At 41.8% G+C, this 26,113-nt stretch overlaps 2 protein-coding genes across 2 annotated transcripts; both read right to left on the minus strand.

Moving 5' to 3' along the window:
- Positions 1–1,027: 1,027 nt before the first annotated feature.
- On the minus strand, positions 1,028–5,507 carry SNRPN (small nuclear ribonucleoprotein polypeptide N). Its single transcript, XM_050797592.1, has 7 exons — positions 5,444–5,507; positions 4,116–4,267; positions 3,196–3,307; positions 2,591–2,743; positions 1,706–1,844; positions 1,293–1,418; positions 1,028–1,204 (listed from the first exon to the last, which is right to left on the minus strand). The coding sequence occupies exons 1-7, from the start codon at positions 5,444–5,446 to the stop codon at positions 1,167–1,169; spliced, it is 723 nt and encodes a 240-aa protein (XP_050653549.1). The 5' UTR covers positions 5,447–5,507; the 3' UTR covers positions 1,028–1,166.
- On the minus strand, positions 4,122–25,654 carry SNURF (SNRPN upstream open reading frame). The gene is made up of 5 exons (XM_050797595.1): positions 25,496–25,654; positions 18,074–18,169; positions 11,802–11,952; positions 5,444–5,513; positions 4,122–4,267 (listed from the first exon to the last, which is right to left on the minus strand). Exons 1-3 carry the CDS (start codon positions 25,507–25,509, stop codon positions 11,847–11,849), a joined length of 216 nt encoding a protein of 71 aa, XP_050653552.1. The 5' UTR covers positions 25,510–25,654; the 3' UTR covers positions 4,122–4,267; positions 5,444–5,513; positions 11,802–11,846.
- Positions 25,655–26,113: the final 459 nt, after the last annotated feature.

The raw sequence follows: 26,113 nt of genomic DNA on the forward strand, positions 1-26,113 counted from the left end.
GGCAGAGACCATATCAAGTCAGTAACAGGAACTGCTGTTACTCTGATAGTTCCTTTTCCTTGAGTAATTACCGTCTGCAAGGATGTGATTTAAAAGATGGAAAAGGTGACATTCACAACCACTCCTGGTAAATTCAAGAGAAAAAATGTAACTCCAATCAGTCTATCAGTATTATCATGGAGCTAACACCAATCTCTATAGTACCTGGTAATCAACTGTTACAATCACTATGAATCATTCCCTTGCTGCCTACTATAAACTTTAGCTGCAAAACCTAAAAATCTCTTCCCTTTTATGAATGGCTTCTTTGTCCCGTAACCAACTTGAACTGGACCTAGAGACTCGGGAATTCCTGAACTATTTACTCCCAATTTGTCACTTAGTGACACCACTGAACCTAACTGTAATTTGTATTTCAGTGCTCCAAGTATGGTTTAGTGTGTCAGTTATCTCTATTATCAGTGATACAACTTATTCGCTCAAATATGCAACCTCCTGCCTCCCAGCACCCAGGACCTTCCACTCATTTAGTAATTTATAAATAAATACTTACTCAATGGTAGAAAATGATTATTCCAGTATCACATCCTCTATTGTGATCATAGGGCACTGTAAAACCTGATCAACTGACGTCAACATCCCAAGAAAAAGAGTAACTTCTATTTCAAAAGCCTTGATACGTAACGAGCATGATCGTGATTCATTACAATTTCCTTCAATATATAGGTGGCCTTACAAGGGCTTTCATCCCATCCCCACTTCCCTTCAGATAACATGACTTAGTAACAGGAGAAGCAGGAGGCCACGTGGGAAGCAGCACAACCACTTAAAACCCCCTGGGTCATGAAAACATTATTAACCAACACCAGTCAATGCACAAAGTGAAAGTTAGAAAGCAGAAAACCTTTTTATCCTAAGAATGAAAGAGAATATGATTTGAATCTACTGCTTAATAGGCATCACCTCATCCACAGTAACTTAAGATCTCATCAAAATCAACAGGCAAAAAAATATATACAACAGTACCTCACAGTTTAATTGCTCTATGCATTTATTATTAGCTATTATTAATGCAGAATGAGGGGACAAAAAGCTCACAAACACTCTACACAATTTCACAAGACGCATTGCAGGGGGAAAAGTGACTGAGATGGATCAACAGTATGCTAGGGTCTTGGTGGACGCATTCCTGGGGGAGGTGGACCTGGAAAGGAAATAGAAACATTGAGAAAAAGAGGATACACATATTCAGGGGCCTGGCTGAACCATCAAGCCCCTATGCTCCCACTCACCTCTAATTCCTGGTGGAGGGGGTCTCATTCCCGGAGGGGGCATGCCTATTGGCGTCCCTCGAGCAGGGGGAAGCCCAATTGGTGGGCCCATGGGTGGTCTCATACCAGGTGGAGGAGCCATAATGCCTGCGATGAAAAATGGTAGAAATAAAGGCCTCATAAACCGGCTTAGAAAAGCTGTTAGAATTTAGCCCAAATAATCCCTAAAGAAATGGGCCAGACAACAGTGATAAGAGTCAAATGATTTCTAAATGACAATTACTCTCCTACGTCTTTCATTAAACACCAGTACCTAGAAGAGGGAGGAAGCATATGCCCCGGATTCTGAGTTAGGCCCTCAGGCTGTGTCTTAAATCAGTAAGCTCTCTCTAGTCAGAGATTCAAATTCGTCTTAATGTTCACCAATCCCTTACCTGGAGGTGGGGTTGCTCTGCCAACAGGTGGGGGCGGAGTCCCCCGTCCTGGTGGGTACTGTGTTGGGGCTCCAGCAATGCTGGCAGTGGCAGCAACGGCAGCAGCTGCTACAGTGCCTCTTCCCTGTGGAGTCATTACCTGAGAAGGCAAGGGGAGAAACCAACAAAGTGATACATACCTTCACGTTATTCAAACACAGAAAATAAATGAGAAAAATGACCAATTAGATACAAACAACTGTTGCAATGTTGTACTTCTCTCATTATTCCCATGGTTTTTTTTGAGACAGTTTCACTCTTGTCACCCAGGCTGCAATGCAATGGTGCAATCTCAGCCCACTGCAGCCTCCCACTCCCGGGTTCAAGCGACTCTCCTGTCTCAGCCTGCTGGGTAGCCGGGATCACAGGTGCCCCAACCAGGCCCAGCAGCTTTTGTGCTTTTAGTAGGGACGGGGTTTTCACCATGTGGCCAGGCTGGTCTCCAACTCCCGACCTCAAGTGATCGGCCCACTGTGGCCTCCCAAAGTGCTGGACTACAGGCATAAGCCACCGCACCTGCCTATTCCCGTATTTTAAAAACTGATCTTAGTACACGGACATCCACAAAGCCCTTTGATCTTTTCAGCTGAGGTATATCCAGGCATTCTGTTCACTCACCACTAGTGGCAAGTTACTCTTACCAAGAGTAACTCGGGTAATTTTAATCACCCAATGACCATTTTAAGTAGCTAGTTTTATTCCCTTCCTCCTGTGTATCTGCCCGTTGGTTCCTCCTAGACCATATGCCCTTTACATAGTATGACATGTACACTCAGGTTTTTAAATCTCCTCGGCCTCTGGCTTAGTCACATTCTCCCAATATAAAACCCTCCGCTGGTTCCTCACCTGCTGGGACGGTCCCCCAACTCCTCGGACAGGGCCTGCCAATCCAGCAGGGGCCTGGGGAATTGGCACACCAGCTGGTACTCCTCTACCAGCTGCCCTACCAACCCCAGGGCCTCCAGCAGCTCCAGCAAGTGGTACCCGAGCAATGCCAGTCTGAAACAAGAAAATGTATAGCCTAAAATCAAACAATTTACAAGTTCTCAGTATTTTTATGCATCAGAGATCACTTCTCTCCACCATTTTCCCAGACACTTATCTCGTATTAGTTCTGTATCCAAATGAACAAGCAAGTATACCATGGAGGTATCTTGTGGATAAAATGCGCATTATTTGTCAAATTGTGAAAACAGCTCTTTTATAAACATACCAAGCAAACATGAATCAGCAACTCCTACCCTCACCTAGGTAATGCCCAGCACACAGAATAATTCACCAAAAAACCCTTAATCCCAAATAGCATAGGCAACCAACAATTGATACTAAGTGCTTGGCACATTTGACAATCCATGTTAAACTGTGTCTGTGCTGTACCGTGATTTCAGACATCTCACATAATATGATGTCCTTGCAAATTAGAGTTCTGTCCTGCTCTACATCTTCCTTACATCTTTGGGGGGTGGCCCCTCCACAGTCATGGATACCAAGTTCTCCCCACGCAGCAACACCAGACCCAAAACCCGCTTTTCTTCACGCTCTGGTTGCTTCGCATTCTTTGGCCTACAAATCAGAATTAAATTTTAGTGAGATAATTTTAGTGACTCCTAGATTACTCACTCATCAAAATATTTATACAACCTCAAGTATCAATTAAGGCAACCGATGCTAAACAGATATTAAGTTATCACTGAAAAACAAACCAAAAAAAATCTGTAAACAGTTAATATAAAAGGGTAAATAGTAAAGCTGTTTTCTGATCTAACTTTAGTCTTTTACAGAATGTTCCTTTGATGTTAACACTACAACAAGACAAATTTCTTTTGTAAAACGCCTTTTAAGGAAAACAAAGTTGAAACTTCGGTTTCCATATTAAAATGGAAATTTCTTTAAAAAATTACTTAAATAATTAAATCATAATGACAGGGTGACACAACTGAAATAATGCGAACAGTAATAGGCAAAGAGAGGATAACAAATAGCAACCATATCCCAAATCCTCAACCGTGAAGAGCAATTATTATTCTCTATTTCAACCCAGATTTATTCGGTCTAAGACTGCTGCAGAAGCCAACCAATTAATTAACAATAGCATTTTTCTCAATTTTAAAAATAAATATAACTTAATATTTTGAGCACAACATACACTTTTATTCCCAGTAATAAATCCATGATTGTCTCACAAACTTAAAAGAGTTTATATGCAGACTCTGACCTAATTCAGAGATCAGGTCAAGAGGTGAAACAATAGACTGGCTCTACCTTAGCTTCCCTACCTACCTCAGTTACCCTTGGAAATCCCTTACTCCAGCTCTGGCCTTCCCTTCCCACTGCCTCTGCGTCCAACCCCCATTTACCCAAATCAGCTTACTTGATCTTTCTGAACTCATCACAATCACAGAGGATCAAATTCATATGCTTGTCAAAAGCCTTAAAGGTGCCAATGAAGATTCGGCCATCTTGTAGGATACATCTCATTCTATAGTCAATGTGCTGCAGCATCTTGCTACTCTTGCCCACAGTCTGGAAGCAGTAAGACAAGAGTCATGTTCAGGTTGCCAACACCCTAGTCTTCTAATCTTCTGTTTCTTCTCCGCCCTTATATAATCCAAGCCTGGTTTCCTTAACTAAACAAATATTCTCTCCTACTTTTTCACCAACATTCTTCCATATTTTGTTTTGTTTTTTTTTTTTTTTTGAGACGGAGTCTCGCTCTGTCGCCCAGGCTGGGGTGCAGTGGCCGGATCTCAGCTCACTGCAAGCTCCGCCTCCCGGGTTTACGCCATTCTCCTGCCTCAGCCTCCCGAGTAGCTGGGACTACAGGCACCCGCCACCTCGCCCGGCTAGTTTTTTGTATTTTTTAGTAGAGACGGGGTTTCACCGTGTTAGCCAGGATGGTCTCGATCTCCTGACCTCGTGATCCGCCCGTCTCGGCCTCCCAAAGTGCTGGGATTACAGGCTTGAGCCACCGCGCCCGGCCCATTCTTCCATATTTAGTATGAGTCTCTGGAGGACCACGAAGGATTATGAAGTATTTTTTCACATCTCAAGAACCAATTTTCACCTCCTTAGGGGTGATTATTCTTCTCTTAGACAATGCATGCTGTAAACTGTCCACTCCCCTAACTAAACCAAACCACAATGATTAGGGTGTTCTCTCTCTCCAGACTGCTTTTCTCTGTACTATTAATGCCAAAACCCTTCCATTTTCAAAGTCCTCTTTATTTCTATTGTAATCTGACCTGAGAGTCCATCATCTGCAGGATAGTCCTTCACCACTGGTGGAATCATGACCAATTACTCCTGTATTTTCTCACATCATAAAACATTTCTCACGGCCAGGTACAGTGGCTCACGCCTGTCCCAGCACTTTGGGAGGCCGAGGTGGGTGGATCACTTGAGGTCAGGAGTTTGAGACCAGCCTGGCCAACACGGTGAAACCCTGTCTCTAATAAAGAGGCTGAGGCACAAGAATCTCTTGGACCCAGGGTTGTAGTGAGCCTGGGAGACAGAGCAAGACTCCGTCTGAAAAAAATAAAAAAAATCAGCTCATCTCCCGCTGATACTCAGTGCAATGAGAATCTATATCCATGGATGTATACTAACATTCAGAACCCAAAATCACTGCACATGCTGGCAAACTCTTTCTTTCAGCCCTTACATCACGTTTTCAACCCTCAGGCTTATTGTACAGCTTACCATGATTGCTGTTCCACCAAATCCAATGTCCACAGTTAAAACTTGGTGCTTCTGAAGACCTAGGGGAAGGCTATAGATAAAGGTATGATGCAGGTTCTCCTAGAAACAATGCAAGCTGGGCAGAAGCTTCAAAGAGTAGACGGAGCCTGCAGAGAAAAGCATGTTAAAGCTGCACTGCAATCTACCATATTTTAAAACAGGCATGAAAATCACTATGACAGACATATTCAAAAACATCCTTCCTCTCATACTAGCTTCCTCACCAAGGGACTGCCAAATTTCACTAGTCCCATTCTTAACTGTCACATTTGACACACTTAGGACTGATGAAACTCATTGAATTTTATTTTACCTAGTAATTCCTACATGTTTCAAAAATTAAGCTTCATTTTCCAAAATTTGGTATTTTTCTTTCCATCTTCATTTAAGGTAGTGTGTCTCTCTAGTACAGAATTCATATCAAGTCATCTCTATATCAACATCTCAATTACTCTTTCATTCAGATTTTTCCTTTTTCCTGAGATATCTTATGTTGTCATTTGCAACATTCTTTCTTCCCCTAAATTCACTTCAAGATGATGGCAAGTAATCTTTCCCCACTAAGAGCCAAATGTGTTATAAACCTGCCTAAGACTTCCCATGTCAAAAGAGGATACACAACTATGGAATATATATATATATAGACTCACATAAACAACTTTCATACATCATGTAACGAAGGACAAAGTTATAAATCACGTTAACGACTGGGTTCGGTAGCTCATGCCTGTAATCCCAGCACTCTGGGAGGCCAAGGCGGGTGAATCACCTGAGGTCAAGAGTTTGAGAACAGCCTGGCCAACATGGTGAAACCCCATCTCTGCTAAAAACACAAAAAATTAGCCAGGCATGGTGGTGGGCGCCTGTAATCCCAGCTACTCGAGAGCCTGAGGTAGGAGAATCTCTTGAACCTGGGGGGCAGAGGTGGCAGCGAGCCGAGATCGTGCCACTGCATTCCAACCTGGGCAACAAGAGGGGGCAACAAGAACAAAACTCCATCTCAAAATAAATAAGTAAGTCACGTAACAATGGGGATACCTGAGGAGAAATGCACTGGGTGATTTTATCATGGTATGAACAGTGTACTTACACAAACCTAGAGGATACACAGAGAGTCTACTATACTCTTAGGCTACATGGTAGATCCTACACTACAAACCTGTACATCATGTTACTATCCTGAATACCATGAACACTCACAATACAATGTTAAACAGAGAAGAGGCCGGGTGTGGGGGCTCATGCTGGTAATCCCAACACTTTGGGAGACCGAGGTGGGCGGATCACCTGAGGTCAGGAATTCAAGACCAGCCTGGCCAACATGGTGTCTCTACTAAAAATACAAAAATTAGCTGGGTGTGGTGGCGGGTACCTGTAATCCCAGCTACTCAGGTGGCTGAGGCAGGAGAATCATTTGAACCCAGGAGGCAGAGTTTGCAGTGAGCTGAGATGGTGCCACTGCACTCCAGCCTGGGCAACAGAGCAAGACTCCATCTCAGCGGGGAAAAAAAGAGAAAAGGTACAATAAAAACATGGTTTTGTAATCTTAAGGGACTGCCATCACACATGCAGTCTGTTGGTGACTGGAATTGTTATGCAGCTCATGACCGTAATCAAACATGCATACTGTTTCCCTTTTCTCCATAATTTAAAAAATGCTATTAAATATGGCAGCCAAATCTAGCCCGAATTGTAAAAGGTCTCAAAGTGCTTATCATACTAATTTAAAAATGGAACACAAATTACTTTTGAAAGGATTCAAAAGTATTCCTTTGAGCCGAGATCACACCACTGCATTCCAGTCTGGGCAGCAAGAGTGAAAGTCCATCTCAAAAAAAAGGAATACTCTAATGCCTGGCTGTCATTCAGTGGCCATGAATCTGATGTCTGTACATTTAAAAAAGTATTAAATAAAACTTATAAAGATCTTAAAAGAACTTTTCAAATAAGCAAACAAAGACCCTCACAAAAATTAAATGTAGTTTCTGACCTATATATAACGAGTAACAGAGTTTAAGGCCCATAAACAGAAGTTTTGAATATTATGATTCTTTATAAAGCAGTCTAAATCCAAGAAAACATGGTATGTGAGACTCAACAGCAATATCCTTTTGTTTGTTTGTTTTGAGATGGAATCTCGTGCTGTCACCCAGGCAGGAGTGTAATGGCACAATCTCGGCTCACTGCAGCCTCCACTTCCCGGGTTCAAGTGGTTCTCCTGCCTCAGCCTCCTGAGTAGCTGGGAATACAGGCACCTGCCACCATGCCCGGGTAACTTTTGTATTTTTAATAGAGATGAGGTTTCGCCATGTTGGCCAGGCTAGTCTGGAACTCCTGACCTCAGGTGATCTGCCGGACTTGGCCTCCCAAAGTCCTGGGATTACAGTGAGCCACCACGCCCGGCCAGCAATATCCATTTTTATAGCATTGCAACACTTGGGACCTTCAGCCACCCAAAGAGACAACAAGGATCATGACTGTGAATGAGCATGACAGATCTTACTGTGCTGATGAAAATGTTTCCTGAGTAGTTCATGTCAATGATTGCACAGTTCTATAAATTTACTTAAATCATTGTTTCATGCACTTGAATTGGGTGGATTTTATGTTTATCAGCTCTACATCACTAAGGCTGTTTTTAACCCATTTATGCCAGAGGTTGGAATTTTTTTGTGAAAAATCAGACCTTGGCGATGACTTTGAGCAGTAGGATATAAATAACTCCCACAAGCTTAGCAGTCCATATGTATGAAATACATCTAGGGATGCGAGTTATGGCCCAAAGAACTGAAGACCTAGAGATTTAGGGATAGATTATTTTAAATATATATATTTTATATATTATATATATTTTGCATATATGTGTGTGTATATATGTCATAAACAATATAATAAAATGAGAACCTGTATAGATAGAAGAGATACATGTTTCACTCACAACAGGAGCTGACCTCCTACAGCAGTTAAAAGGATTCCTTTAGGAGACAGATATGAAATTTACAAACAGTTCTCTCTCATCCCTAAATGTGATACAATGTAGTCATGACCTTGTAAGTGAAACAAAATAAATCACTGCTGGGTGGTCAAATTTATCTTTATAGCACAAGAGAACAAAACTTCAAGAGAAAGGAGACAACAGTAGCAACATCACACTGCAAGGATGGATCAGCAGTCACAGTGTATCTTCGGAGATCAAAGGACACATAAGCAAATAAACCAACTGGTATCCCTCACGGAAGCACAAGTTCTCAAACTTTAGGAAACTGTAGACATTCAAATGATTAAACTGCATAAAAATATAAATCTACTTTAATTCAAAAGTAAAATAAGATGACTAGGGTTGGACAAAGCACATATAGCAAAAAGTAAACTAAGATGACTAGGGTTGGCCAAGGTACACAGCAAATGAGAGACACCACAGAGTATCGATATCCATCTGTTAAAATTTAAAATTATAGAGGGTCTCCGTAGAGATCCTCCATCGAAGAGTATGCAAAAACAAGTGACAAAAGAAAACTAAATACAAAATATTAATATGCAATAATTCCAATTAAAAACACAAGAAAACAAATTTCCTTTATTGGAAAGGTTTAACAAAAACAGAAGAACACCAGAATACAAAGGGTGTTACTGAGAAACTAATGGTCTACTAATTTTTAGTGGCAATCAATACTTCTCATGATGTGTTTAGAAAACAATGTAACAAAAACGTTTAAAAGTCATACTACTAGTACACCCTGCATCCCAACTACTAGGTAAGCATCCAACTGGATATGTACCCTAGTAAATATTTAGGTACCAAACAAAAATAGAACATTCATAACACAATGTTTTTGTTTTTGTTTTTTGAGATAGAAGTATTGCTTTGTTGTCCAGGCTGGAGCACAATGGCACAATCTCTGCTCATTGCAACCTCTGTCCCCAGGGTTCAAGCAATTCTCCTGCCTGAGCCTCCCCAGTAGCTGGGATTACAGGTGTCTGCCACTATACCCGGCTAACATTTGCATTTTTAGTACAGACAGGGTTTTGCCATGTTGGCCAGGTTGGTCTCAAACTCCTGACCTCAGGTGATCCACCTGCCTCGGCCTCCCAAAGTGCTAGGATTACAGGCGTGAGCCACCACACCCAGCCACATAATAGTTTATTTTCCTATTTTTCCTGGTCATAATGTGCCTTACATTTTTAATGAAAAAGGGTACCAAGTGTTTAAATGTCATTAAGACTACCCATCTTCCTCCACAGCAGGCTTTAACATGACTTAGACTGATCCCTTCCCCAAGAAATTCATCTGATTGTCTACCCTGTAATGTATACTTCATGCATATTTCTATAATCCATTCTTCATCACCTTCTATGACATTATGACTATATTCACTGGCCCCCACTTTGGTGTTTTCTTCTTTGAATCTGCTCCTCTAAAACAAAACTCAGCCAATTTTTTTCTTTTAAATAGCAAGATACTAAGTATTTTACACTTTGCCTGTCCTTCAATCTGCCACAACTACTCAAAGCTGCACCACTGTAGCACCAATGTGGCCAAGGATAACATAATAAATGAACTTAGCTGTGTTCCAATAAAATTTCATTTATAGACACAGGTAGTGGTCCAGATATATTACCAACCTGTGTTCTACAGGAATACTAGTAACGGGTAAATATCTGGGTAGAACTAGCAGTTGAGACTAGAATAAGATATAAATAAATACCATAAAATTACATGGTCCTACTTGCAGACTATAATGTATGACTTAAATGTTGTATTTAAAAATTTACAAAAATCTGTGAACTGAACTGAGCTGAAAATTCCTAAGAAGAAAGAAATCAGTTGTGCACCTATTCAATGAAAAATTCCCTTACTCCAGGGAGCAGCTTGGAACAATGATCAGATTCCAATCTGCTTACGCAACTACTAGAAAATGTTTAGTATAAAGGATTCAAGAAAGGAGGATTTCTCAGAAAATTTCTGTCTCCTTTGATTTAAACTCAAAATTGGCCAGGCACAGCAGGCCACGCCTGTAATCCTGGCACTTTGAGAGGCCAAGGCGGGTGGATCACCTGAGCTCAGGAGTTTGACACCAGCCTGAAGAACATGGTAAAACTCCGTCTCTACTAAAAATACAAAAGTTAGCCAGGTGCGGTCGGGGGTGCCTGTCATCCCAGCTACTCGGAGGCTGAGGCAGGAAAATCACTTGAACCTGGGAGGTAGAGGTTGCAATGAGCCGAAACTACACCACTGCACTCCAGCCTGGGCGACAGAGTGAGACTTCATCTCTAAATAAATAAATAAGTAACTCAAAATGGTGGCCATAAACAAGCCTCACTGATTCAAGTTGAAGAATAATATTTCAAAAACAGACTTTAAAAAAAGGCTAGAAGAAATTTATCAGTAAACCCAATTCCTCTCTGCTCTTACTTTGTAAAAAGTAAACAGTAAACTCTCAGAAATAAGGGCATTCTAAACTTAAAAGTAGAAAAAAAGAAAAATCACAAAGGAAAAACAAGAAAATAAATCAAAATCAACTTTGTAATAGCTTTTTCCTAAAAACTGAAAGCAATAACATAAAAAGAAACCAAATAAATCTATATCACATTGAAAATTTATCATATTTTTATTACATTGCTGATTCATATAGGAAATACATTGGTTAAAACAGAAAAGTGAGAAAAAGACAAAACAAAAAGAATTAGTAAATAAGCATGAGAAAGTATTTAGGTTCTCTAACACTCATTGTTAATTATGTGTTGTATATTTATAATTCACTAGACTAACTTCGAACTAAAATAATGCTGTGAAAGTATGTTGTAACTGGCCTTTTATTTTTTGAAAGCAATGAATACTAATGTAATACTTTGCAATAAATTTAGAAAAATGTACCTTAAGTTCATATTCCTTGATTCAATTTACTTTTACATCTGTGTATCTGAAAAAATTATTCTACCTTAACTTTTATACAAAGCTATCTACTAAAGCTTTGTTCAAACTACTGGCAGAAAAAAATGACACCTCCCACAAAAGGAAATTATAAAACATTCAGTAACAGGGTATTCAAGAGCCATTTATAGTGAAATACTTTTATATCATTAAAAAAGAAAACTACCTGAAAAACATGCACTACAATAACTGGAATACAGAAACATGACAAAAGTGTCAGGGCAGAAAATTTAAGGTCCCGCTTTTACTTTTTAAAACTTTCTGCAATGTGCTTATTGTATGAAGCTCTAAGGAAAAAAAGTAATGTGTGACTGATAATTAAGAGAACCCCCAACACCCATTCTTTAATGATTCTTTATTCTTGATCATTGCTGCATTAGTTCTAACCTGGTTTTTGCTTGGAATCAGATTCCTCTCTATTCCAATATGGCTTTAACCACCTCTTGGTGTCTCAGCTAAGAATGCCTGCCTCAGTTCAGCCTGGAAATCCACCACAGGTACTTGCTGCTGCTGGGAACGCCTCGGGTACAACTGACACCTACAACAAGAGCACAATATATATAAATGATAGAAGGACATTTGTCTTTATAAGAAACCATGTGAAAGAAAACTAGGGACCCTTACATTTAAGAAGATATTCCTTTTTTTTTTTTTTTTTTTTTTTTTGAGATAGGGTCTCATTCTGTTGCCCAGACTGGAGTACAATGATGTAACTTTGGCTCACTGTAAACCCCACCTTCTGGGTTCAAGTGATTCTCCTGTCTCAGCCTCCCAAGTAGCTAGGATTACAGGTGCCCGCCACCACACCCAGCTTTTTTTTTTTTTTTTTTTTTTTTAATTGGAGACGGAGTCTCCCTCTGTCACCCAGGCTGGAGTGCAGTGGCGCAATCTGGGCTAACTGCAAGCTCCGCCTCACAGAATCATGCCATTCTCCTGCCTCAGCCTCCCAAGTAGCTGGGACTACAGGTGCCCGCCACCACACCTGGCTAATTTTTTTGTATTTTTAGTAGAGATGAGGTTTCACCGTGTTGGCCAGGCTGGTCTCCAACTCCTGACCTCAGGTGATCCACCCACCTTAGCCTCCCAAAGTGCTGGGATTACATGCATGAGCCACCACACCAAGGCAAGACCTTTCTTTAGGGTCAGAGCATGACACTATCTTATGAGAAATTATAAAACAAAACAGGAATCTCTACACAGAGATTGTGCAAGGGGATTAGTGGATACTTAGATACTTACCAAGTCTAGAAATATTTCCAAAAGAACTAAAAACACAAGGGCTGGTAGCCCTGAAGAAACACCATCAGTTACATATATAGTCACTAACTTTCAGATTATCCTATGTGAACAATCCTTTCTCCCCAGGGGTGAGGAGGGATATGCTGCTAAAGCATTTGCAGGGAGATGTTCAGGCTGTCCTTCATACTGATCCTCCTGACAGATCACTACCTGAATATAAAACTTCCAGGGCTATTTAAGGGCTCTTAAAATATGTAAACCCATCATCTACTGGTAAGCAGGGAATTCCAGAGAAAAGCCCTCAACATACCCCTATGAATGGGTAACCTGGCTGTGAAATCTGATCATGAGAAGGAAGAGATACAGGAAATGACAGTTAGCTTGCCTTCAGGTGAGGAGGTGGAGAATCACTAATAATGCTGCCCTTGTTGGTATGTAAGGATTTGGAAATTGGACTTTTTTCTATAGTTTTTCAGTCACATTTTAAACATGTTTCTGTATAATACAGAATTTAGCTGGTCTTTGCTCCTGGTTCCTGGGAAATAACCTATACATCCTGGGAATTTACCAAGTGAAAGAAATGTGCTTGTTATTCCAGGTGGGTCCCTAGGATCACACCTGAGTTCATGGTAATGAGATGTCTCAAGCTGGTGACTAACCAGGCCACAAAAGATCAAACAAAGATTAAAGGGTTGGGGCTTTGAGCAAGCCCTCCTCGGAGGGCAGGAGAGTTTCTGACTGAATTCAATGACACGTCCAATGATTCAATCTTGTCAACATAATGAATGCCCAACAAAAGTCCTGGACATCAGGAGTTCTGGTGAGCTTCCTGGTTGGTGATATACACTAGTGGGCAGGTAATGCATCCTGAGGACAGGGAAGCTTTGTGTGGGACCTGCCGGGATTTTGCTCTATGCATCTGTTCATTTGTATCCTTTATAATAAAACTAATATGTATAGCACTTTCTTGAGTTCTACTAGTCATTTAAAAAACCTTAGTCAATTATAAAATCTGAGAAAATAGTAGGACCTCAGAATCTATAGACAGTCAGAAGTGTGGGTGACCTGCCAAACCTGGAGCTGGGACTTGGTGTCTGCATTGAGGAGAATGTTCTGGAAGGCATCTGCACAATTGTGAAATTTGCACTAACTCCAGGTAGTCAGAATTGCACTGCACATACCTTTAAATCTTCACACTCTAATTCATAGTCTACTTTATACTCTAATTTATAGTCTAATTACTGAATAAATCATAATTGGGGCATTCTCCATTCTAACCTCTTTGTTTACAAATGACAACTAAGTCTCTGATTTAATAAAGGTCTAAAAAGTGTTTCAGTCAAAAAAAATCTGTTATCTTGAAACTTAAGAGAATTCTCTATTGCAGTGTCCCCCTCAGATTTAACCTGTAACCCAACAGAAGACTAAAGACTGAGAAAATATGAGGCAGCCTATACAGTATTTAATTCATAAACTGCAGAATATTAATTTGAAAAGACATTTGAAGCTTTGCATAAAATAGATTAAGACAGTCCTCCAGCTCCAATTTCTAATTTCCCTTCGAACTCACAATGCATCATCCAGCCCCAAAGAATAACAACTGATTTAATGACACATACACAGACAGAATAAATAAGAAACTTAAAATAAATCAGTGAACTTTTTATTTTTTTTTTTTTTGAGATGGAGTCTCACTCTGTCACTCAGGCACAGCCAACGGCACGATCTCAGCTCACTGCAACCTTTGCCTCCCGGGTTCAAGCGATTCTTCCACCTCAGCCTCCTGAGTAGCTGGGATTACAGGTGCGCGCCACCACATACGGCTGATTTTTGTATTTTTCTGGAGATGAGGTTTCACCATGTTGGTGAGGCTGGTCTTGAACTCCTGACCTCAGGTGATCCGCCCACCTTGGCCTCCCCAAGTACTGGGAATACAGGCGTGAGCCACCATGCCCAGCCTCCTTCATTGATCTTTAATGCTAATAACCACACAACTCCTCCAGGAACACTGCCTCCCAATATTACTTATGGTTTGGGAGGACGTAGGAGATGAATGGGTAAATATTGAACAATTCTAGTGTAATAATCTAAGTATACCAATCCTGAGAATCCTAAACACATGGATAATGAGGCAGTGCTAATCAATTCTGCTTACCCATTCCATAATCCAGTCACTCTCAAAATGAAAAGGCACAACTGGGAAAATTATACTATTTCCCTAACTCTGCACTTTCCTCAGATCATTCCCCCTGCAGGTCTCCCTCAAGACCCTGCAGTATTTGTACATATGTATGCAGTGCAGATCAGAAAAAGTCAAGTTATTTCTTCTTCAAAACCATCAAAATGTTTCCATAAATATGGACAAGATGCCTAGAAGGCTTACCTCATCCCACAACAAGATGAGGATGAGAATACCTGTTATTGAGTCCACACTGAGGCTATATAGGAAAAAAACTACAACAAAAATATAGCAAGCTAGAACCTTCATCCACTTAACGGTCCTAAAACTAAGAGTCCTAACCCTCAGCCCTACCTCCACCACAATCTCTGAACTACCTCTAGAAACTCAGGGAATAGTAACGGCACTTCAAAAAAAAAAGTCAGAGTTACAAAATAATGAAGAGAGAAGCTGGGCGCAGAGAAAAGCAAAGTGCTATAATCCGAGCATTTTGGGAGCCCAAGGCAGGTGGATCACCTGAGGTCGGGAGTTTGAACCCAGCCTGACCAACATGGAGAAACCCCATCTCTACTAAAAAATACAAAATTAGCCAGGAGTGGTGGCACACATCTGTAATCCCAGCTACTTGGGAGGCTGAGGCAGGAGAATCACTTGAACCCCGGAGGCAGAGGTTGCACTCCATCCTGGGCAATGAGAGCAAAACTCTGTCTCCAAAAAAAAGGAATGAAAAGAGGAAAAAAGAGATTACCATATCCAATAAAATGAATGATCGAATAACCTATTATAAAGGACAAATTATACTACACAAAATACTTACAAAATATTTACCAATATACAAACAAAACATACATAAAATGTCTTCCAAAGCAATTTTAAAAATGAAAAGTATATACTCACAAAAATAAAAAACAGCAAAATAAATCAGAAAAAACAAAAAAATCTTTACCCTCACCGTAATTTAAAACTTGCTAACAGATGTTTTACAACTTTTTTTTTCTTTTTGAGACATGATCTCATACTATCACCCACTGGAGTGCAGTGGCACAAACATGGTTCACTGCAGCCTCAGCCTCCTAGGATCAAGTGACCCTTCCACCTCAGCCTCCCAGGTAGCTGAGACTACAGGTAGACATCACCACGCCTGGCTAATTTATTTTTCTGTAGAGAGGAGGTCTCCCTATGTTGCCTAGGCTGGCCTCTACCTGCTGGGTTCAGGTGACCCACCTCAGCCTCCCAACATGCTGGGATTAGAGGCATGAGTCACCACGTCCAGCTCAACTTTTCACATATAAAATGAAGAAATAACAAAAGACACACAAACTACTACCCAGTTTTTACTATGAGGAAAAATCTTTAATTTGAAAAAAAAATAAGTGAGTATTCATACACTGCATTTTCTTTCTTTTTTTTTTTCCTGAGACGGAGTCTGGCTCTGTCTCCCAGGCTAGAGTGCAGTGGCGCCATTTTGGCTCACTGCAACCTCCGCCTCCTGGGCTCAAACAATTCTCCTGCCTCAGCCTCCCAAGTAGCTGGGATTACAGGCACGTGCCACCACACTCGGCTAATTTTTGTATTTTTAGGAGAGATGGGGTTTCACCATGTTGGCCAGGCTGGTCTCAAACTCCTGACCTTGTGATCTGCCTGGCTTGGCCTCCCAAAGTGCTGGGGCCATGCCTGGACTACACTGCGTTTTCAAAGTGATTGTTCTTTCGATTGTTAATAGTCAAACAATGCAAACAAACTAAATATCCAGCAGCAAGCTAATGATTAAAATAATAATGTTATCACACCACCCACACTTTGTAAAATAAAGTAGATTTATGTGTACTGATATGAAAAGATCACCAAGACATATTGTCAAAATACATACAGCATGGTGTCGTATGCACACAAACTTCAAATGTGTCCCATGTCCTCCCTTCCTCTCTCTCCACTATGCACACAATGCCTAGGACAAGGTCTGAAAGGACAGATGGCTACTTACTTAAGGATTATCTTTGGGGAGGAAAAGGCCAGTAAATTCGTAGTTGCTTTAAAATGAGACTTTTTATGCAAAACTGTTTTACAAAAAGAATCTTCATTAATTATTAATACTTATAAATAAGAAAATAAAACAACTGTAGCTAAAAAAAAAAATGCTATCTACTGACTGTCAAAATTTTAATGGCAATGACTAAATGCCAAAGTTTCAATGTGGACTAAATATGTATTAGGTCATTTAAAATGTTCACATATTTTTAATTAAAATTTCCCTTCTAGAAATCTAAATTAGGCCGGGCGCGGTGGCTCAAGCCTGTAATCCCAGCACTTTGGGAGGCCGAGACGGGCGGATCACGAGGTCGGGAGATCGAGACCATCCTGGCTAACACGGTGAAACCCCGTCTCTACTAAAAAAATACAAAAAACTAGCCGGGCGAGGTGGCGGGCGCCTGTAGTCCCAGCTACTCGGGAGGCTGAGGCAGGAGAATGGCGTAAACCCGGGAGGCGGAGCTTGCAGTGAGCTGAGATCCGGCCACTGCACTCCAGCCTGGGTGACAGAGCGAGACTCCGTCTCAAAAAAAAAAAAGAAAGAAATCTAAATTAAAATGTGTCTGAGTGCGTCTGTGTATACATCCTATATATACATTCCACACATACATACTAAAAACAGGATAAAAAACACAAATGTGGCCGGGCGCGGTGGCTCAAGCCTGTAATTCCAGCACTTTGGGAGGCCGAGACAGGCGAATCACTAGGTCAGGAGATCGAGACCATCCTGGCTAACACGGTGAAACCCTGTCTCTACTAAAAAAAAAAATACAAAAAAAAAAAAAAAAAAACCACAAATGTATTTTAAATTTTAACAGAATAAATGCACTAACCAAAAACTAACACCTAAATATCACAGAGCAAGAAGATGTAAATTAATCACTTCAGTGCACAGTACACATTTTGCAAACATACAAAGTGATTTAATAATATAAGAATGCAGAAAAATTTAAATATGCTTATGTTGAAGGGTAATTACAAAATTGTATGAAGATAAATGCACTTACACATGTATAGGAAAAAAGAAAATTATACTAAAATCTTTAAGAATGTGAATTATTTTAGGACAATATGGTTAAGAATTTCATTGCTTTTTTACTACATGTTCTGTATTATATGTGTCTGCTTCTTCAATTATGTTCATTTTAATCCCCTCATTGCATGCTATTTTGTTCTAATCTGAAATGGGATTCTGACTTGCATTTGTACTCACTCTTGGTTGCTCAGTGAGGCAGTCCTTCTGCGTTTGACTTGGACTTCCACCTCTGGTACGTGCTGTTCTGTAGTTCGTCTCAGGTGTAAGCGATCCCTGAAACAGAAAAGAGAGGGATTTGTTTGGTAGACTGCATCAATCTATGAAATAACTATTTGTCAAGGTTATATTTAGAACTACACTTAATATAATGGATTTTTAAATCTAATTAAAACAAGTTAACATTATTACAAGATCCTTAACCTTCAAACAGTCAGAATCTATGATATAACCACTTCTTTTCTCCTTTTAGAAGCCCATGACATCAGAAAACCTGGTTTTAAAAAAATGAGGAAATTAAAATAATGTATCTACCTCTATTTGTAGTCATGTACATATAATATTCCCACTTATGCAGAGATATATACACACATTACACCACTGCCCTACTTACCTTCCCTCCAAAAGCTGTAAACCTGATTTCAAAAATGGTTTCAAAAATATTTTTAGGATATAATAGACATACTTTTGTAGAGTAGAATAGAACATAGTTTAAATTATAAAATATCTACTTAAAAAAAACATGGAAATAGCGCTTTCTTTAGGATTTGCAAAGCAACAGAAGAGTTGCCCAGGCTAAAAACTATCCACATAGCAAAAACAAACAAAAAAAAAACCCTGCCATGTTATGTCTGCAGAACCCCTCACAAAATGGCTGCTCAAGGGAACAGAACATGAAATCAGAAACAAACACTCAGACTAGCCATATTAAGGACTGCAGAAACCACCTATGAACCCTTAAAGATGATAAATCAGAAAAGTCAGCAAAGTAACACAAGTAACAACTCAAAAGCAAAATTCAAAAGATAAATGCCAAAAGCTATTAATAATTCTCTGAACCCTGATGTTAAGTCATGTTAGACTTTTAGATTGGTAAAATAGCTTACCAATAACACACAGCTGTTTTATTCCTTCGAGTTTAAATGTTCTAATCAAGCCATACACACAGATTTGATTTCTAAATGGTAAACTTTTATACACTGATAATGTTTATTACTTTTGATTACACAATGGTCTATTAAATATAACACCTGAATTACAAGCAGTATAAGAAGTCAAGAGGACTTCATCAAAAAAAGTTCCGAAAACACTAAAGAAAGTGAAAGGATAACCAGAATAGGAAAAAATATTTGCTAAACATACAGCTGTTTCTAGTATCCAAAACAAACAAACAGAAAATCCAAACAATGAAAAAAAAAGATGGTAGGGAGAGGCAAAGGAAAACTTTTTCAGGTGATAGATACATTTATGCCACTAATTTTGATAAGACAATGATTTCAAAGGCATGTACTTATCTCTTAGCATACCAACTTTTAACATTAACTATCTACAGCTTTTGTATGTCAATCACACCTCAAAAAAGTATTTTTTCAAGTTTGGTATCAGGAATATGTAAGGAACAACATACAACTCAACAATAAAAGGGCAAATTCTACTGCTACAATGGGTAAAACACTTGAACAGACAGTCTTCCAAACATATACAAATGGCTAATCTATATGAAATGATGCTGAACATTAGTCACTAAGAAAATGCAAATCAAAACCCCAATGAGGCAGGGCGCAATGGCTCATGGAAGGCTGAGGCCAGACAATCACTTGAGCTCAGGAGACAAGCCTGGGCAACATCTGTATGAAAAAAATACAAAAATTAGCTGAGTGTGGTGGTGCATGCCTGTGGAGCCAGCTACTCAGGAGGCTGAGGTGAGAAGGTACTTCAGCCTAGGAGGCAGAGGCTGCAGTGACCTGAAATCATGTCACTGGCACACCAGCCTGGGTGACAGAGCCAGACCCTGCCTCAAAACAAAAAAAAACCCACTGAAATGCCACCATCTGACACCACAATATTTGTGAAGGATGTGGGGAAATTGCTGGTGGAAACAAAGTGGTATATATAGCCTTTGCCTACTTCCTAAACATGTTAATCATGAAAGTAACATATGACACTAACTCTACTGCTAGATGGAGTAATATTACAAGACCCAAACTCAGCCTCCAAAGCAGCTGGGATTACAAGCGTGTACCACCACACCCAGCTAATTTTTGTATTTATAGTAGAGACAGGGTTTACCATGTTGGCCAGGCTGATGTCGATCTCCTGGCCTCAGGTGATCTGCCCACCTCAGTCTCCCAAAGTGCTGGGATTACAGGCATGAGCCACTATGCCCGGCCAGTTCATGTTCTTTCTATTATACCTGCAGCCTTCCCAGCTTCCACTACACTCTCATACTTCCAAAAAGACAAAATTTCAAGAACCTGGCATATACTAGGGCTACGTAAAACTTTGTGAAACTAATTCTTTGTATTAAACATATTATACATGTTCCTAGTAGCATTATTCATAATAGCCAAAGAGTGGAAACAACTCAAATGTCCATCAACTTACGAATGAAGAAAATATGGTATATCCAAAGGAATATCATTCAGCCATAAAAAGGAATTTAGTACTGATGAGTGCTACATTATGGTGGCCAAATATAGCTAAAAATGTAGTACATTAATATAATACAATTAAACTATCAACTAAACCATGATTAATCTAATAGTATACAACTGCAAACACTGTCTTACCAAAAAACAAAAACCGGCAGTTGCTCAATATGAAAGGTCTGAGGTCAACTGAGGAAACAGCCATCAAACCAAAATATTCTATTATCCTATTACTTCAACTTTCTGAATTTACCCTTTTTGTGTGTGTGTGTGTGAGACAGAGTCTTGCCCTGTCACCTCGAGTGGAGTGCAGTGGCATGATCTCAGCTCACTGCAACCTCTGTCTCCCAGGTTCAAGCAGTTCCTCTGCCTCAGCCTCCCAAGTAGCTGGGGCTACAGGCGTGTGCCACCATGCCTGGCTAATTTTTATAGTTTTATTAGAGATGGGGTTTTACCATATTGGCCAGGCTGGTCTTGAACTCCTGACCTCGTGATCTGCCCGCCTCGGCCTCCCAAAGCATTGGGATTACAGGTGTGAGCCACCACACCCAGTCCAAATTTATCTTTTTTTAAATGTAGAGACGAGTTCTCACTACCCAAGCTTGAACTCCCAGGCTCCAACGATCCTCCTGCCTTGGCCTCCCAAAGTGCTGGGATTATAGACGTGAGCCACCACACCTGGCTTAAATCTACTTATTTTTAATCTACATATAAAATGTCATCTATGAGGTTTATTTTGAAAACACTGGTTTATTGAATGTTCTAGATACATACACACATGCTTTATCTAACTGCATCCCCAACACAGAAACCAACATTTTATGAAACTGAGGATATCACGAAAAAATCATCATATATACATGGTGTTAAATATTTGCCCTCAAATCACTTACACTGAAAGTAACAATCTGGAAATACATTGAAAAGCAAAAAGCAATGGGATCCCAATTTTATTATGGCCTAAATTTTCCATAAAATTTACGATGTCAAGAATAAAAATAAACAAACAAAGTTGGCCAGGTACAGCGGCTCATGGCTGCAATGCCAGCATTTTGGGAGGCCTAGGCAGGAGCACTGTTTGATTTCAGGAGTTCGAGACCAGTCTGGGCAATATAAGGAGATCCCTCTCCACAAAAAAATAAAAAGTTAGCTGGGCATAGTGCCTCAAGCCTCTAGTAACAGGTACTTCGGAGGCTGAGGCAGGAGTTTAGATCGATCCAGGAGTTTGAGGTTACAGGGACCTATAATTACACCACTGCACTCCAACCTGGGCAATACAGACAGACCCTGTCTCCTAAAAACAAAAAAATAAGGTTAATGATAGCCTGCTAATCTGTATCCCACGAACACAAGAAACCTCAGTGCCTCCAAAATAAAACCTGGGGAGGATTAACAACAAGAGAATTTGGGCCAGCCACAGTGGCCACAGAGAGACTGAGGAGGGAGAGGATATAGCTTGAGTCTAGCTGTTCGAGTCCAGCCTGGACAACATAGGGAGACCCTGGTCTATTAAAAAAAACAAAAACAAAAAAACTCTGAGCCAGTTAGCATGCAGAAATGGAGAGAGGCTGCCTTAGGTAGTAACAATTCTCACTCAAGCTTTCTGGCTCTGGGTCACAAAAAAAAAAAAAAAAAAGGACAGGACCAGCGACAAATCTTCGCGTGGAAGAAGTAAGATTTTTAAACCTTCATTGTCCCAGTCACTGAGGGCAGTACTCACAACCTGCTTACTTAAATGATTCTTTATAAAAATAGCTATGTAACAGAGGGCAGTGGCAAAGGAGGTTATCTTGAAATCCTTGACACCTTATAAACTAAATTTTTTGTAAAACAAAAATGTTTATTAGGAAAAAGAACAGGGTAAGGGAAGCATAAAGATATAGAGTAACTATAAATGGGGAAAACATTTCAGCAATGACACACTGGTCAGACAGAACAGCGAAATTAAGATAAGGCAAGGTCTGTGAATAAACCCAAACCAGCTACTACCCTGCCTGAGACAACAATATAAGGGTCTCTCAACCAAGCTTCCTTCCTCTGCATCACAAGAAGGCCTGCCTCACTCCCCGCCTCCAAAAAGCCCTAGCACAGAGCCAATTCACTGAATAGGACACAGACCTTGAAACTTCAAGAGGCCTTTCCAAAGGGATCTGCCATATTGGGATCCCGGGCCTGAATGCAAGACTACAAAATGGCGGACCAGACTAAATACTCAGCTTGCAAATAGCCAAATGACCAGAAGTTAAACCAAGAAATATATGTATGTTAAGTGCTATCTCCATGCAAGCAGGAAAAAAAAGTAAATTATAAGTATCATATAAAATCCCAGACTCCTGCTATTTTTAAAACTACCCAAAAACAGATTATTCCAGAACAAGGCTTTTCGGGCTTCGTAGATGTAACTTTTCTGTTACTTACAACTCAGTGCAACCAGACATACCAGTTATGATAGAGGGAAAATGTAAATACAAAAAAGGCAAGCACTGAAAGTCCTGCGAAGGAAGACAAAATCCTTAGAATAAAATGATTTTTTTTAAAGTACTGGAATATAAAAATGCAGTTATTCATTAACCTTTCTCACCAAATTTTTGTAGCTCCAACTTCAAAAATGATCATCATTAATTTAAAATTCCAAAAAAAGACATTAACTCTGATCCCAAGTACAACCCCACCCCAATAAGATCGTCTCCACTTTTCTGCTTCTCTTTTATTCTCTTTCTGCAAACACAACTTGCAGCTTTCAACTCCCAGAAGATGAAGGGGTCCAGTGTTTGAAACACCTTACAACCTTGGCTGGGAAGAGCCATCATGATACCCTCTTCCCCCAACCCATTTAAGGGAAGTATGCCGTGCATCAGAATGGACTATCCAGAGATTACGAAGGATAAGTGAATCTTAAATAGAGTAAATTTGGCATTTATCAAATGTGTCCAGTGGAAATCAAAGACTACAGGGAGTTAAAAAAGGGGTTAACAAGTCCACTTCGAATAGAGAATTAGCGCACAACACAACCAAGAGAAGAACTGCAAAAATGAAAAGGCAGGATTTTCTAGGGAGTCAGAAAACCAATTTAAAATCTCTATCATTAATGGAGGCTTCCTGAAGCAGCACAGCAGGTCTTGGGGTGGCTGCACTTTTGATGGCCTCCAGACCCCCACCACCCCAGTTTACTGCAGAACAGAAAAGCAGCCCAGTGCAGCTGCCATCCCACACAGGCGGAGGTGGTACAAATGCCTGGCCTCTAGCCACATTCCCCTCCAATCCTCTACAGCCGTACGGTGGGTAAGGGGTGGCTGCCAAGCTTGCTAGGGGCGCCTGTGCCAACCCATCTCCCTCCTCCCCCCTCTACTGCGCCACAACCGGAAAGAAACAGCTGCTGTATCAGCCAGGTGAAGGGGAGGGCTGCCATCCCTTCCAGGCAAAAGCTGCGTAAGCCCCCACTCCCCTGCTCCCCGTCTCGCCCCATTGCAAGCGGAGGCGACTGTCACCTCTGCTGCGTCTGCGCAACTGCATCCTTCCCCAGGCAGCGCTTTGGGGAGGAGGCAGCCGCCCACCTTAGCCCGCCTCCTCTCCTTACCACTGCACACTAAAGAGGATACGGCTGAAACTTCAAAACAGCAGAAGCTGAGCACACACACACCAGCCGCCCCCTCCCCACTGGCGGCTCTAGAGAGAGGAAGCGACCACCCCCACCCTGAGGCGCTTGCGCAGATCTAAGGCGCTGCAGCGGCGGCCATCTTGAAGGAGCCGCACAATGGCAGTGACGCAACACAGACCCCCAGGCTGTGCCGACACAGCCTTCCAAGACCCGGTTCCAGAGAGAAACAATGAAAAAAAAGGTAACCCTCAGGCATCGCCTGGCCTATCCGTCAAAAGATCTGTAAATGCAAGTTCTGCACATCATTCCTGTCTTCTTATGCTGTAGCCTCAAAAGCGAGGGTTCCTAAAGGGTACACCAGGCAAGGATTCCACGCATTTCTGCAGCCCCTGCGGCAGTGTAGGCGTTGCGCAGTTTTAATAAAAAAGCACCTGACATCACCACAGCAGACAAACCAGATGACCACCGCAGGTCACAGGAAAATTAAAGGCTGCTGACTGTGCTACTGCCCCTCCTGATGCCCCCTGCCCGCCACAGCGATCATTCAGCGTCCCTTAGTCACTCCAGACAGCAACAGGCCCCGCGGCCGCCATGCCCACCGCCTCCATGCCATGCCCACCGCCGCCATGCCTACTGCCACCAAAGCCGCCAATGCCCACCGCCGCCGCCGCCTTCCTCCTACCTCCCAGCCGCTTCCTACAGACCCTTCCCGCGCCGCGATCACCAACACAAACCCCACCACGGTCGCACCGACTCATCCCCCTGGTCCACTGCCACAGCCTCCTCGCCTCGGTCACTGCGACGAATCCCCCCCAGTCGCCCCACGTACCCTGCTCCACCACGCAGTGGCCACTTCAGTACACCCACCTGCGCTCGACACCCCCTAAATACCCGTCACTCCACGTACCTTCTCCCCGCCACGATCACTCCAGTATACCTACCTCCGCCTCAAATCCCGATGCACCGGTCCCCCCACGTACCCTCGCCACACGGAACTGCAGTCACTCCGATGTACCCACCTCCGCCCATGTCCCTGGCTGGCTGCGGTGACCCCACACGCTCCCCGTCACCACCGCCCTTCCCACCGCAGACACCCGCAATAGGACCTGTGGCGACACCACAGCTGGGGGCGGATGGAGGACGCGCCCCAAAGCGAGCGGACAGGGTACCATCGGGGCGAATGGCACAGCCACAAGCCTCTGAACCTTCCGGATCTGGTTCTCCAGAACAAAGGACTTTAGGACCCAAATGCCCAGTTTATTGAGTACTCCAAGTCCTGAAAACTTGGAATATCTGATGAATAAAAGTGGCTGCTCCCCAGGCTGTCTCTTGAGAGAAGCCACCGGCGCAGCTGACCTTGCTCGCTCCATCGCGTCACTGACCGCTCCTCAGACCGATGCGTCAGGCATCTCCGGCGGCCGCTCCGCTCTGCGCCAGACGCTGCAGCAGCGTCAGGCTTCGCACACATCCCCGCCTGAGCATGCGCACTAGCCCGCCTCTGCGGCCGCGCAGGCGCGCTTGTTTGCCGCAGTGCAGGGGTCCCAGTGCCCTCTCTGACCGCAATGACCTGGGGGGTGGGGGCTACTGGACCCCTAGGGCCCCACAGCATTGTTGCATTGAGAGGGGGCCTCTAGAAACCATAAGCAACCTGGGATCAATGGACATGCCTATTTTTTTAAATGTGTAAAATACTAAAGAAAGAATTCTTGGTTGTACAATAAATGTTTGCACACACCACTGGCCAAACAATCCTAATTTACACTCATCCTCAGGTCTTCCTATGTGCGGTACAGAAAAGCTGGTTTGGAAAAGTTAAATGCGCCATAACCACAATCAATGAAAATATGCCAGACTTGAAATCCTTCCAGAAGAAAATCTCCCTAACTCTAAAAACACGCTACATTGTTCAAATTTGGTGGGATCTTTCTTCCTTTTTTCTACTTTCTACATTTTGAGGGGGTAAATTGTGAAAAA

The sequence above is a fragment of the Macaca thibetana genome, chromosome 7 (assembly GCF_024542745.1).
Source record: "Macaca thibetana thibetana isolate TM-01 chromosome 7, ASM2454274v1, whole genome shotgun sequence".
NCBI classification, from domain to species: Eukaryota; Metazoa; Chordata; class Mammalia; order Primates; family Cercopithecidae; genus Macaca; species Macaca thibetana.